Below are 14972 nucleotides of genomic sequence, written 5' to 3'. Positions count from 1 at the left end.
ATCAGGGAAGAAGGGCAGGGATAACCAGAGATGAAGGACCCTGCTTCCCCAGCTTCCCTGAAGCCATTTGGCTGTTTGCCCCTGAAACATCAGGTACTTGCCTGTTGCTTTAAGATCTGGAGCAATCTGACAGACTAAATTCTCTGTCCCACACACACAGAGCTTTGTTCAGCTAAACATGTAGCCTGGTTCAACTAACACTCGGTGTAGACATATAACCCAGTTCTTTTACACCCAATCGATCTATGGAGGACACACACTCTCTTAAATTAAAAAGTTAACTGTATTTGGAAAACAAAGGAAGGAATGAAACTGCCTGTATCTACTTGAGAAAGGAGAACAGACACAGATGCTAAGCAGAGTTAAAATAACACAGCAAGCAAACATAACTTGACTACCCTCGCTTAATGGCTTACTGTTCTCCTCAGACCCCCAGTCCTGTTGGCCTGACATTGGCCTGTCCTTCAAGGGGCTCCTCTTCTCTTGTTTGCTCCTGGAAAAGGCAAGTGTAACTCCCCCTCAGAGTTTTACCGATCTTGTTATAATCACACTCTCTTGCGTGGATAAGTGCTCTTTTCCATCTCTGTCTGGTGCTAAAGTCAATATCTTAGGGAAGAGAACCCCAATCTCTCTCTCTGGGGCTTTCGGGTTTGCAGTCCCGTTCTTGCTTTTACTAGAAATGCTGCCCGCAGGCCTAACCTGATCTTGGAATTTAATTAGAAACAGGAAAATCATGGGGACCAGGATTTGACTCGTGACAGTTACTGACAGAAAGTCTGCTTGGAATGCTTTGGTAGGCACAAATGAAATATTCTACTCTAATAGGGGGTTTTACAGAGCTGGAAGGAATCTTGGAGTTCATCTAGTCCATCCAGACTCTTCTTAAAGACCTACAGGGAAGGGAAGTGCACGAGGCAGGCTGTTCCAATCTGAACAACTCTTGACATTGGGAAGTTTCTCCTAACATTCAACCGAAATCTAGTCCCTTGCCAATTCTACTCATTCTCTCTAGTCCTGCCATGTGAAGCAAGAAAGAACAAGTCTCCTTCACCGTCTACGTGTCAGCCTTTCCAGTATTTGAAGACAGCAATCACATCTCCCCTGAATGTCTTCTTTTCTCCAGACTAAACACACCCAGTTCTTTCAGCCTTGTGGGTCTTGACATTAGTGAAATAAACATCCATTGTTTTCAATGGTCCATATGGTGCCAGCCTAAACACTGGGCAAAAAGGAGTTTTGCCCCAGCTGCCAGCTCTGCAGGTGGCAATGGTTTGCTGGGTATGGGAGAATGAAAGAGGCCAGTTGCCTAGCAACAACAACATACTTATTCAAGACTCAAGGGAAATTAATAGGCAGTAGAAGCAAAGAGAAGGAAAATGGAGGATTCTGGGAGCTGGATAGGGAGAGGCAAGCGCTGTTTGAGACCCCAATCTAGGACATCGCATGGCCTGTGCCAAGATTTGGTTTGTTGAAATTTGGGGCGGGGGGGGGGGACAAAATCATACAAGTTGCTCAGCAAGTATTAACAATGAGATGTGAACAGTTGTATGAATCACCTATAAAACAGAAAAGGGTATGAGATCTGTCATGATACAGTAGCATCAAGTTTGTCTTGCTTACTTTGAGCCAAGCAACAGCCATTTTTTAACCTTGCTCTGTTCAATGACAGGCCCTGGATTGCAAATAATTATAAGCTTTCTTTTTGTCTGAGATAGCCCTTGTTGGGGTGCTTTGAGAGGTGTTTGTCAAATGTAGATGGGCAGCAAACAGTAAGACTCCACTTACTCATCTCTTTGAAGCCAGCCAGTTAGCCTTCTAATCTTGTGTAGGAAATTAAGCTTAGGGGAAGCTGTTTATCAGAGATCAACATATGATCGTATTATTAATCTTGAATCAATTAATTTTACTGTCCACCAGATAATGGGAACTGAGTCACTATGTGGTTTATGGGACCAACCATAAGTGAAGCTGTCTTTTAAAAATGCCTAAGGGAGAAAAGGGGTGCTTGTCACTGGAGCTGTCTTTTCTGGCTGACTCCACAAGTATTGCGTTGTTTTGGCTTCCAGATGTACAACTCACACAGGCCACAGAACTATCGCAGTCTGTGAAATCAACATGACTAAACTCTCTTCCATACAAAACAAAAGCGCTCCTAGCTCATAAAAGTAGCATGTGAATTTTCCCCTGCTATTAAATGTTCAGCATGGATGGATTGTTTGGGAGGGAGGGAGGGAGAATTCAGTCATGTGAGCCCCTCCCTACCAAAATGTCAGGAGTCAGATGATAATCTGTTTTTCTATTTCTGAAGTTTTGTCGTCTTGGGGTGAGGAAGCTCCTGGCCCCCGATGGGAGGTTGCTTCAGGGCAAGGGAAAGGCTGCCACCCATTGGCTAATAGCCATTCGTTGATAGGCAGTGATTTGAGGAGGCTCAGACAAAAACAGGTCTCGGTTTTGGCTGCTAAGTAGCCGGGGCCCTGTCACGAAGCATTTCTGCAAGAAAGCAGGGGCAGTCAGAGGAGGCCACTTTTAAAGGCAGCTAAGAGGAGGCTGATGCGATCAGCACTCAGCTACTCTCTACAGGCTGTGAGGAAGGCAGCCATCAAGACGATGAGGAGGAGGAGGAGGAACAAGGCCGTGGAAATTCCTTCTACTCCTGGTTCTGCGATAGGGTTGCCAATCTCTAAGTGGGGCCTAGAGACCTCCCGGAATTACAACTGATCTCCAGACTACAGAGAACCATTCCCCTGGAGAAAATGGCTGCTCTGGAGGGTGGTGTCCATAGCATTATATCCTGCTGAGCTCCTTCCCCTCCCCATGATCCACCCTCATATCTCCAGGAATTTCCCAGTTTGGAGTTGGCAAGCCTATTCTGAGATGATTGGGTGATGTCTGTGGGCGATATCAGAAGGCAGACTGATGGAGAGAAAGGCCCCTGATGCCTGCATCTGCACATCTGTTAATACCCCACCCTAGCCAGGTGATCTAAAGGGAAATCAGAGGTAACTCCCAAATATCAGCATCCTTCTGTCTTGTAACAACTGGATGGGAAGTGATGGGACTGAAATGTAGAAGCCAGAGGTTGGAAGCAATACAGCCTTAAGCACTCTATTCTGACAAAAAGGCACTGGGGAAATTTGGGGGAAATGTAATAGTAAAAAGATGGTGTCAAGAAAAGCAGGTCATTCTGTAACTGAGACGCAGGTGAGTAACATTCTGCAGAGTTTGCTTTCCTCTCTGCACACAGGTACTGAAGGCCTGGGCATGCCCAGAGATGGAAGCCCTCAGACTCTCTTCCTTTGTCTCGTCGCCTGAGGATCGGAGCCTAGAACTAGGTAGACGATCAGCTCGATCAGCTGGTGGAGAGAGAAGCCCTGATGAGCAATGCAAAGCTGCTCCCCCATTTTTGTTTCTTATATTTATTTTTCCTTTCTATTATTGAGTGCTTTTTGATTCCCCACTGGGGGCTAAATAAATTCATGGGAAAATAACAGCATATTGTCATGGCTGTGTTGTGGAAGCTGAAAACACTCAGTCAAAAAAGAGGCAAACACCACACTGGTCAGTCAGAGTTTTCTTGAAGGTTCTGTGCTGAGGCCAGCATGTGGGCTCAGTTCCAAATGTGGGACTGTGCAGAGGACGAGAAGAAGGAACACTCACCACACCATTGATCCCGTTCTTGAGTGGCTGCTTGGGGACTATTACAAGATAGGTCACAATCCCCTTCTCCTTCAAGTAGTCACACCGTGATCCACCATCTCCTGGTTCCACCTCAAATTCTCCCTTCAAGCAGTCCATGGTGTTCTGAGAAATGTGTACACGTCTGCAAGGAACAGACACACAAAAAGCAAGTGGCTATACTGGTCAGCACTGATGCAGAAAGGAGCAGATTCCGGAGGAGAAGATTCAGAGATCCCTACACACAGTTAGATCCAAAGGGCCATGAACAGAAGGAAAACAAACGCTCACATCATGCTGTAAATGCTTTCAGTGCAAGAGTTCATACATTCCTGTAATAGGTAGATTCCATAGCAGATCCTGTGCTTATGCTCGGCAGGTGAAGCATTCTGTACACACTCAAAATCACTATATAAATTATAATTTGTTATTACATGGAAAAACACTTCTCTCATTCAACATTCTAGCACTTCTTATGGGAGCAGAGGGCAGCTTTCTCATGTGGAGGGACACGTTGAAAGCCAACACTTCTTTAAGCTATGTTGTGACAGCCACTAGCATTAACAAGATCCAGGTTAGAGACAAAACATGCCTCTTGAAGACCCAGGTTCAAATCTCTCCGACAAGAACTTTAAAGGATAGAATGAGAAATTGATCATTAATTAATAGTGCTATCTTAAACATATTTATTCAGAGTCAGTATCCTACTTGAGTCTATTCAGTGGAGCCTCCTCCCAGGAAAATGTTCTTAGGACTGCACTATTAGGCCACGGTCCTATACATGCTTACTTACAAAAAGGTCCCAATGGAGCTAGCTTCACAGTAAATATGCATAGATCTGGACTTCATGTGACACAGACTGTTTCTTTTCCCATGGATTTTGGTACTCATCCATCAAACATGACTAAAATCAGCATTAGAGTTATTGCTGTACTGTTAATATTCTCAACCAGATCTTATTCCATATAGTGTGAGATACTGGCAAGACAATTATATAGCCATTTTCTCTCATAATATTTCAGGGCAATCTCACATGTCCTTCAGAGTATACTTTCGCTCCATCTTTCTTCAGAATTAGAAGTACTAGTTACTTTTTTTCTCTCCACAATTTATCTTACACTTATTTCCAAACTCGTCTCTTGTTCCAGTAACACAGATTATGTGGTAGACAAGTTGTCCCAGTTTTCTTAACCAAGAAAACTGTTTTGGGGTCAGTGAAAGGAAATGTGACATGACAGCCATCAGAGTCAGCATGGATAGGAACATGTCCAATGCACCAAACCTGGCAGAGGATTTACTGCTGGCCAGAGACGCTTGGCCTGCTCACTCCCACCACAAAATGAAATACTTGGAACCAAGCTACAAGTGACGCCTGACACAGGTTGGACACTTGTCAGCTTCCCTCAAGTTCTGATGGGAAATGTAGGCATCCTGGTTTTACAGCTTGGCTCTCCATTACAGCTACAAGACCAGGATGCCTACATTTCCCATCAGAACTTGAGGGAAGCTGACAAGTGTCCAACCTGTGTCAGGCGTCACTTGTAGCTTGGCTGTATGTGAGAGATTATTATGAAGTCCCATTTTTTGATAGGAAAGGTGTGGGGGAAGGCAAAAGTGCATGTCTCACTTGAAGGAACTCCATTCCACTTCCCTCCAGGGGTCCCAACAGGAAATGGGAGATTTTCCCAGCAGAGGCCTGGAGTGATTTGCCTTTCCCTTCTGGCAGACAGCACCTGGGGGAAGCAATGGCAGAGCATAACCTCTCTTGCCTCTGAAGTGACCCCTTACTTCCAGGTGAGAGGGATGCCTGGAGTAGGGAGCAGAACGTGGCTGTTGCACTCTTTGAAGTTCCTGCCTCACCAGCAGGGCTAAAAAATACACAAAAGAGTTTCTCACCCTCCCATGCATTCCTCACAGCATGAACTCACTCCAAAGGAGCCCACACAGGTTTGCCAGCTGAGTACTGGCATCTAGAAAGAGGTTTATTGGGGCATGGACCCATTCATAGTTACCATGGCAACGCTGTTGATGTCACTTTTGTGTTTGTACCAGAAGTGACGTCATGGCACCAGCATGAAGCCTCTTCCCCCACCCCACCCCCACTCTAGGGGTAGGAGGTTTGCCACTTGAGCAGGAGACGTGGCCAGCCTACAACATGGTAAGGGCCTCCGGGTGATCTTCCATATCCTGATCACAAAGGTGTTGGGGCGGGCGGGGGTGGGACAGAGCAACCACTTCCTCAAGTGCCCTTTAGCCCTGCTAGAATCACAACCAGACAAAGAGAGACGGAGGGTACATCGGGATAGGACAAACGAAGTGGGGAAGTATGAGGCAGTGGGGGAGTGCTTAGTAGGAGCACCTTGCCCAGCCCCATCCTCAAGAAAAAAAACCCAAGATGCTCTCCCTGAAATATGATCGCAGTATTGGTGGAGGCATGGGGGTGGCTCCTAGGACTATGAACAGAAGGCTATGATGATACCATCTTTCCCCCTTCCCTGGCAGCCCACTGCAGCCCACAAAGTTGTTTCTAAAGCTTGGGCACCCTCAAAAAAAGAACGAGATGCGGCACGGGCAAGAAGAGGAAATCATCCGAAGTTTCACACACATGCACTTGTGTAAGCACCTGGTCTATTCATGGAAGAACAGGCAGAAGAGAACTGGGCAGGGGGTGTGACACCGTTCCAAGGAGCTGCTATTTGTCTCACTGGGTAAACTGATGTGTACTGATGGGCAACAAATATGCTTCCCCAACCAGAAAAATCCCCCAGGGGTTCCCTGGGAGTATTTCAGGTCAGAAAAAGAGTTTCTCCCCTCCCTCTCATCCTTTTACTGCCTTCTCACCACACCTATCCCGTCAAAATTTAGACTGTAAGTTTGTTAAGGGACCTCTCTGTTGATTTGCTTATTGTGAAAAGCATCGTATATATTGATGGAAGAAGATGAAGACATTCAGACTGGCTCACATTCACAAACGTGTTCCATTATTTTGCTTTCAAACCATTGTGCAGATGTTAGAACAAGATTTTCTCAAATCTGGCCTTCCCTGATTGTTGTTGAAGACTTTAAAATTTAGAGAAGTGGGTGTGGCAGCCTTGCTTCATAATTAAGCAGAGTTAATACTATTCATAGGCAAGCCATGTTGCCCGGAACCATGCAGACTGAAAGCCCTGCCTTTGTCCCAATTACAATTGTTTCCTTTGCTTTCTGTCTGGCTGCTCTTCACTGATTTGCTTGATCCTTGCCCTGAAGCTATCTTTTTGATAGCTGATGAGACCAAGTATGCGCAAGTGTATTTGAACCTTATCATAGCTGCCTGGAGACAGAGGAAACTCCATTATGGAGACATTTCCCAGCACCAGAAAAAAGTGTCCTTCCAAGAGGCCATTCGACTGTGGCCCTACATGCCTATCAGTGTACAGCAGGATTTGACTCCAGTGGCACTTTAAGACCAACAAGATTTTCAGAGTGTAAGCTTTCAAGAGTCAGAGCTCCCTTCTTCAGACACCTTTTGGAGCTCTGACTCTCAAAAATTTACACTCTGAAAATCCTGATGGTCTCTAAGATGTCACTGGACTCAAATCCTGATGTTCTACTGCAGACCAACGTGGCTACTCACCTAAACTATCAGTGTGCATACAACATTCATCCAGTCCCAATCCAAAGGTAGAACTTACCCTGGAATGCCACCAGCTTCCATCTTGTTAGCCACTGTCACATCTGTAGACCACACATCATACTGCCAGCGCTTCTGTCCCAAGACCCCACCCAGGACCGTGCCACTGTGTACACCCACTCGCATGTCCACATCTGTTTTGGTTTTCTCTCGCACATAGCTGTGGAGGGAAGGGGTCGTCAACACAAAGCTGATTCTGCCTCTTGAAATACAACCTGCCCTAACCAATCACAGAAAGAACATAGAACATATAGATATAGATATATAAAATAGACCTGCACATTTTGGCTGCATTTAAAGCAAGCAACCCAGCTTTTAAAGGTCCTATAGTTAATATGGAAAGGCACACAACCCATCTGGAAATTACATGGTTTTTCTACATCAAAAGTTACTTGTATGAGCAAAGGAATATGGAACTTAGACAATGGATCTGGGGCAAAACTCTTTCTGAGAGTTGACAGTATGATGACAGTTGGAGCAATGCAACACTAGGAAAGATGGACCACAAGTCTATCTAACAGACAAATCATGCATTACTGGAAGAATATAGTTGTTACTACCCTGTGTCTAGTTCCCATGTTGCTTGGGTAATATTTGAATAACTGCCTGGCATGATTACCTATAATGTGGCTTTGCACAATTTTGAGGAAATGACACCCATAATCATTCTAGTAAGCATGTAGCTAGCTCCTTACATCTTACTAGCAAATACAACTTGGGATTTGAAAGTACAGTTTTGTTCTTAGAAATTCTCCTTCCCCAGTCTGAGGACTGTTTAAAGTGTGCAAGAGGGGATATCCTGGACTTTTCTAACGTTTTCAGTTTGGTGTAGTGGATAAGAGTGCGGGGCTCTAATCTGGAGAACCGGGGTTTGATTCCCCACTCCTCCACTTGAAGCCAGCTGGGTGATCTTGGGTTAGTCACAGCTTCTAGAAGCTCTCAGCCCCACCCACCTCACAGGGTGATTATTGTTGTGGGGATAATAATAACATACTTTGTAAACCGCTCTGAGTGGGCATTAAATTGTCCTGAAGGGTGGTATATAAATCAAATGTTGTTGTTGTTGTTGTTGTGTTTCTAGCTAACCACTGCAAATGCACCTTTCCCAAATCAAAAGGCAGGTTTGTGTATGGCAGCAACTGAATTTCTGTAACTCCAACGTTTTGTCTAAACTGGGCCTTGGTTTAATTAGAACTTAACTGGAGAGCTAGCTTCTTTTAAGAAGTATGCTTCATTCCCCAAATTTCAAGCAATGTTCCATTTTCACTCTTTTTTCTTAATAATTAGGGAGTAATGGACTACATGCACACTAAATTTCAACTTTCTAGTTGTTGTACTTTGATGATTTTGGGGAGGGATGATGTCACATCCCTCTTGGTAACAGCCTCTTTCCAGAGTTCTCTACCAACCAAGATGTCTTAACCTATCTCTAGGCCCGTTTTCAGTTTTCTATGTGTGTGCGTGTGTGCATCACAAACCATGGAACTGCCTTAATTTAGAGCTTGCCAGATTGCCAGGCCTTATTTCCCCAATTCTATCATTGGCTTAATGCTGCCAAGTAGGGGCAACATTTTTGACTTTTGAATATGAATGCTACTAGCCATCCTGAGCATGTGCAGGGCATAAATTATAAAGTTACTGTCTAATGAGCTTAGTTAAATAACAAAAAAATAGCACATAGAAAGTTGGCTGATCAGCCACATTCATTCCATTTCAGAATATCATACTGGAAGGAATACTTCTTTCCTTGAGGTGAAAGGAAATTGCGGCAATCGTTTCAAGATAGAGGTGAGAAACCGAGCGACTAGACTTCCTCTCTCCCGTTGCAACTCCATAATTGGAACTTTAGCTCCTTGTTACTATAATACAGCTGGCAATCTGGCTTCCGTTGCTATCCCCTAGTAATTTTCCATAAACAGCTCATTTCAGGGCCAAAATTTTCCATCTCTGAATGTTCAACTCAACATTGATTCTTGTTCCAGAAAACAGGAGGACTAATTAATTGAAGACGTACTGTTTGGTTTTAACTCTGTAGGTAGATAGGAGACTGGGAAAGATGCAGGATTCTCCATTAGAAAGACACCACCACCCACTACAGTGCGCCCTTCAAAACCAGTCATGCTTTAAGGAAGGGATTTTAAACAAGAAGAATCATGTTTTATGCTTGTGCTCGGTAGAGGATAAAAAGGACAGGATGACTGCCTGAAGGTCTCTGAAGCATAGCAATCTGACATGGGTTTCCCTGCAAGTGCAGTGCTTAACAAAAATATGCCCTGAGGAGTCTAAATAAAAACAGTTTCTAATCATGATAAAGTTGAATAAGCAAAACAGAAAGAATAAGGAATACACCACGGAGATGGAGAGCATGCTTACGAAATAGCCTCCACCATGGCGAGACCCATCATAATGGAACAAACTGCATGGTCTTCCCGATAGTCTGGCAGCCCACAGATGCAGTAGTAGCAGTCTCCCAGGATCTTGATGCGCAGCTGGTGGTACCTCTGAAAAGAGTGGAGTTTTCAAAAAATGGAAAGCTCACTTAGGGGATGCCAAGTCGTTATGCGATGATTTGTAGGTACCTTTAAATCCACTACTAAATTAAGGCCTAACAACACATTATTTATTTATTTATTATTTATTTATTCAATTTATATACCGCCCATCCCAGGGGCTCTGGGCGGTGAACAGTTAAAATTGATAAAAACAAAAACTAAAATCAATATACAAATAATAAAACAAATTAACAAGGTGCAGTGGTGGGGAGAACCTTCCCCACCCCAAAGGTGGGAGGCCGACATGGCACCGCCCCCTTCAATCACCAAACGCCTGGCGGAACAGCTCTGTCTTACAGGCCCGGCGGAACGATAATATGTCCCGCTGGACCCGGGTTTCCATTGACAGAGCGTTCCACCAGGCTGGGGCCAGGACTGAAAAAGCCCTGGCCCTGGTTGAAGCGAGGCGGGCTTCCTTAGGGCCGGGGACCACAAGTAAATATTTATTCGCTGATCGGAGCGATCTCCGGGGAACGTACAACTCCTTGTGTCCCCCACGCACATACCCCATTCTCAGTTCCCTAGTATGCAAGGGCCTGATTGGATCGGGACCACAGTGCACAGAGAGAGGGAGTTTAACCCTTTCTCCTTTCATGCCATTTTCTTAACCTGAAAAAACCCTTGGGAGCTGCTATTTACTCCACTGGGGAAACGTATGGGTTCCTGGAGATTTGAGGGGCAGCACGGAGAGGCAGGGTTTGAGGAGAGGAAGGACCTCAGCAAGGTATAACACCATGGAGTCCACCCTCCAAAGCAGCCAGTTTCTCTAGGAGAACTGATCTCTGATATCTATAAATCAGAGCCAGTTTGGTGTAGTGGTTAAGAGTGCAGGACTCTAATCTGGAGAGCTGGGTTTGATTCCCCACTCCTTCACTTGAAGCCAGCTGGGTGACCTTGGGTCAGTCACAGCTTCTAGGAACTCTCTCAGCCCCACCCACCTCACAGGGTGATTGTTGTTGTGGGGATAATAATGACATACTTTGTAAACCGCTCTGAGTGGGTATTAAGTTGTCCTGAAGGGCGGTATATAAATCGAATGGTATTATTATTGTTGTTATTATGAATTGTAATTCTGGGAGATCTCCAGGCCCCACCTGGAAATTGGCAACTCTATGTGTAGCTCATCAGCACATGGAAAAGTTTCTCCAGCAGGCCAAACAATGGCTGCCTGAGGCCAGTTTAGGTCAGTAAAATGGAGCAGGGCAGTGGAAAGTCCTCTGTCCTCGCATGTCGTGGACCTGAGAATGAAGTTCCAAGCACAGGACTCCCAGAGCACATCTGGAAAGGGTTAGACATATGGGGGACACAAAGACTTTGTAACAGTGTAGTATAGTGGTCAAATCTCCTTTCTACCAAGAAAGCTTGATCTTGGGCCAGTCACACCTCTCCACCTAACTGGGCTGTAGTGAGAATAAAACAGAGAAGAAAACAATGTAAGCTACTTTGGGTCCCACTGTGGCAAAGGGTAAGGTATAAACAAAGTAAAGAAATAAACATTTTATGAGGCACTGGCTTGTAATCAGGGAACTCCTTTCTAAGTGTTGCTGTACTGCTCCCTTCCCTCACATAAACATTTTAATGCTAAAGGCAGAATACAAATGTTTTAAATAAATAAATTTAATTAAACATTGAAATAAATGTATGTGTTTTTAAAATAATGTATACATTGTCATTATTAACTCAGCTGGTATAAGGAACATTTCTGCATATAATATGGAATCCATGTACTATGAAAACAAAACATCTTCAAAAGGCAAATCCAACAAGGATCTATCACATTAAAAGACTGTGAAACACCTCTACATTGAAAACAATTTTTGATCATAGTTTATAAGAGTAACCAATAATGCAAAATTCTGCCTTTTTTCCCCTTCCCTTTTATTTTACAAGCTCAGTTAATTCTGACAATTTGGCAATTTTTCAAATTTTATCTAATTATTTTCTTTCCTAACTGAGAGAAATATTGTGCCATTTGGTGAATTTTAGTTACAGTTAAAAACTCCACATGAAGCTAAATCCTGAAGAATATTTATTGAGTTAAACATTATTTAAGATAGCTTTCATTAAATATTTTTATCAGTTGTTTTTAACTGTGTTTTTGATGTATTTTTATGTTTCTTTCTTTTTTTTATATTGTAAGCAATCTTGAGTTCCTCTAAGGTGGAAAGACAGCCAATAAAAATTTTAAATAAATAAATAAATATTTTGTAATTGGCTTGCAACTTGACAACATAAACTTTCCCCCTCCAAAATCTCACCTTTTAGGGCAAATCCGCAATATATGTCAGTTTATCAGAGCACTGGCAGCTATAGGTTAAATTTTATTTAATCCATGAAGAGTGATGTATTATCAATATCCAATTTTATTGTGTTTTTCTAATATAAGATGAACGTAGGCAAATGTTCATGAATCTCTTGCAAACTCTTGTATCTTCCTGCAATATCTTTATTAGCTATTCTTTAAATTTAATCTAATTTATATCTCACTTAGTCTTCTAATTCCAGTAAACAGTAACATAATCTTGACAAAAGACCTTTGCTTGATTTGGCATTCATTATGATAGTTCCAAATGCAGTCAATGTTGATATACCTTTTTTAATATTGGATGAAATTAACAGTGCTATCCTAAACAGAGTTACAGCTGTATAAGCCAATTGACTTCAATGGATTTAGGAAGGTGTAACTGCTTAGAATTGCACTGGAAGTCTCTTAGCTGAAAATGCTGGAACCAGAAAACTCTTTCATTATTCATTTGGAATTTCAAGGCAAGTACTTTCCTCTATGAATTACATCCATCAATCTAACTCATGTATAATCCAACTGTGTTTATTTCCCAACAGAACGAGTCACTGATTAAATACAAAGGAAGTTAACAATGACATTTTAGAACTCAGTAATTTTTAAAATGTATCCCAGGAAGATAATGTTACTGGTATAAAAGGATTATCACATGAGTTTAAACAGGATTTAGATGATCCTCTGTAGAACCATGGAAAGTACGCAAGTGGATAACAGGGAGAATTCTTGCCTCAATATGCGCTATAGTTGAATTATATCTAGCATTAGTCAGAAAAATATGGATTTTAAACAGCTGCCATTAGTTCTTAATACTGAGGATATTCACCCTAAAAATACCCTACATGGCAACTCATCAAGGAACTTCGAGGCAATGGTTCAACCAATACACTTACTGCTGCTAGTTTATCGAAGCGAGCAAAGAGTTCGTTCAGAAGCTTCACCAGTTCCTGGGCACTGCATGTGGATGACAGCTGTGTGAAACCAACGATGTCAGCGAAGAGAATACTGGGCGGGAGGGGAGGGAAAGAAAGCCATGAGAAGCAGAGAAGACAAGCGCCAACTGGATGCAGTAGAGACTATTATTCTTGCTTTCTATCCATCACATTTGTGTCCTACTGTTCCATCAAGGAGCTCGTGGCATGCAATGTTCTCTCCCTCTTATCCATTTTATCCTCTCAACAACACTGTGAGGCTGGCTGGGTTGAAAGAGTGTGACTGGCTCAAGGTCTCCCAGTGAACGCCACAAGATGAACGGGGATTTAAGCCCTGGTCTCTCATTCCTAAACTGACACTAGAACCTTTGCAATTCAGTGAAATAAACCAGAGCTCTCTGATCACTGTTTATAAGTGAAAGCGTAGTTGCTCTCTGATGTAGAAACATCATGCTGAGGATTTCACTTCTTTCACAGTGAAGCTTATTAGTACAATGTATTACTATTACTAGCATTAATTACTTTGCCAAAAAGGCAAAGAACAAGTGAGCTGTGCAAGATAAAAATCTCACAATGGCTGACCAAATATTTAGACACCTAAACAAGAGAAAATCAACCCCATCTTAGTGCCAATGGGACAAAGTATATAAAAAAAACTTCAGCAGGAAGTATGACCAGATTTTTCTAGATTGGGGTCTCACTGTCAAGAAGCTCACATGTCAATGGTCTGCAAAATTTCCTATGGCTAGCAGAAGGAGCATATGTTATGCAAAATAAGCAACGTGCAAATGTGTTTAGTTTGCATAATTCACTCAGCATCCATTAGCCAAAGCAATGATAAAACAGTCAAGATTGTTTCTTAGCTGCTTTGTATTTAATGGGTGTGTGCAATGTTTTGCCGTATAAACAGTTTGTGTTTTGTTTCTAGCATACTGGTTAAGTGGTTGGGATTCAAATTAGCACTCTGCCGATTCAAACCCCACTACTTCCATGAACTCAGCAGGTGGCCTGGGGAAGCCACTCCTCTCAGCCCCAGCTCCCCAGCTGTATTGTGGGGATGATGATAAATTCTATTACTGGTTAAGCAAAACACCTGTTTCACCTGGAATATAGGATTCCTTTTTTACCTCACAGCCACACACATGTGCTGACCATTCTTTCCTTCTAACATCTATAACTAAACCTTCCTGTAACACAAGACAAAGTGAAGAGGTCTAAGGCAAAACGTCTTTGCTGGCAGCAAAAACCATTTTGAAACACCAAGAAAAGCAGGGAGGAAGCATGATACAGGCTATTTCAGAGCCTTATAGCAATATGCCATTACAGGAATTATAATATACAGGTCATATAAAGATGGAAAAACTCCAGAGGGTGTTTTAATGGTTCTGTATTCTTATCCTAAGCTATAAGCCACCTTGAGCAAGTCTCTGGAGAAGTCGCATGTACATTTTCTAAACAAATAAATAAAACCTGGAGCTGAGAACCAGAGGCCATTTCCACACAGGTTACGTATATTAGTCCCCTAGTTCAATGTTTTGGGGAAGCTTGGTTTTTCCCTGCTTCCCCACAGCATTGTGATGCATTCCTGCATTCGTGCACCTTAGGTTCCTCAGTTTTTCTCATATCTTTCTCAAACCTGCTTTGCTTCAAAGTTCTGGAAAAGATCACAGTAAAACTTGGGGGGCTGCTGTGAGGGTGGGACATTTTGGATTTTCTGGCCTGCACGACAACCATTTTCCCTGACGGCAGCCATTTCCTCCCCTCACCAGTGGAAGGCTTTTTATTTTTTAAAAAAATAAGTACAAGAATATCATTATATCAATATGCCATTGTAACAATAG

General features: G+C 42.9%; 1 protein-coding gene across 1 annotated transcript in view; it reads right to left on the bottom strand.

The window, feature by feature from the left end:
* The window catches only part of ADCY3 (adenylate cyclase 3), a 110129-nt gene that overhangs the window by 27598 nt on the left and 67559 nt on the right, over positions 1–14972 (bottom strand). The window contains exons 5-8 of the mRNA XM_054988420.1: positions 13093–13204; positions 9722–9849; positions 7350–7508; positions 3658–3820 (exon numbers count right to left, since the gene is read on the bottom strand). Coding sequence (XP_054844395.1) covers positions 3658–3820; positions 7350–7508; positions 9722–9849; positions 13093–13204 — 562 coding nt within the window. The remainder of the gene's footprint in view (positions 1–3657; positions 3821–7349; positions 7509–9721; positions 9850–13092; positions 13205–14972) is intronic.

Source organism: Eublepharis macularius, chromosome 1 (genome assembly GCF_028583425.1).
Source record: "Eublepharis macularius isolate TG4126 chromosome 1, MPM_Emac_v1.0, whole genome shotgun sequence".
NCBI lineage: Eukaryota > Metazoa > Chordata > Lepidosauria > Squamata > Eublepharidae > Eublepharis > Eublepharis macularius.
This window is presented reverse-complemented; position numbering and strand designations above follow the sequence as displayed.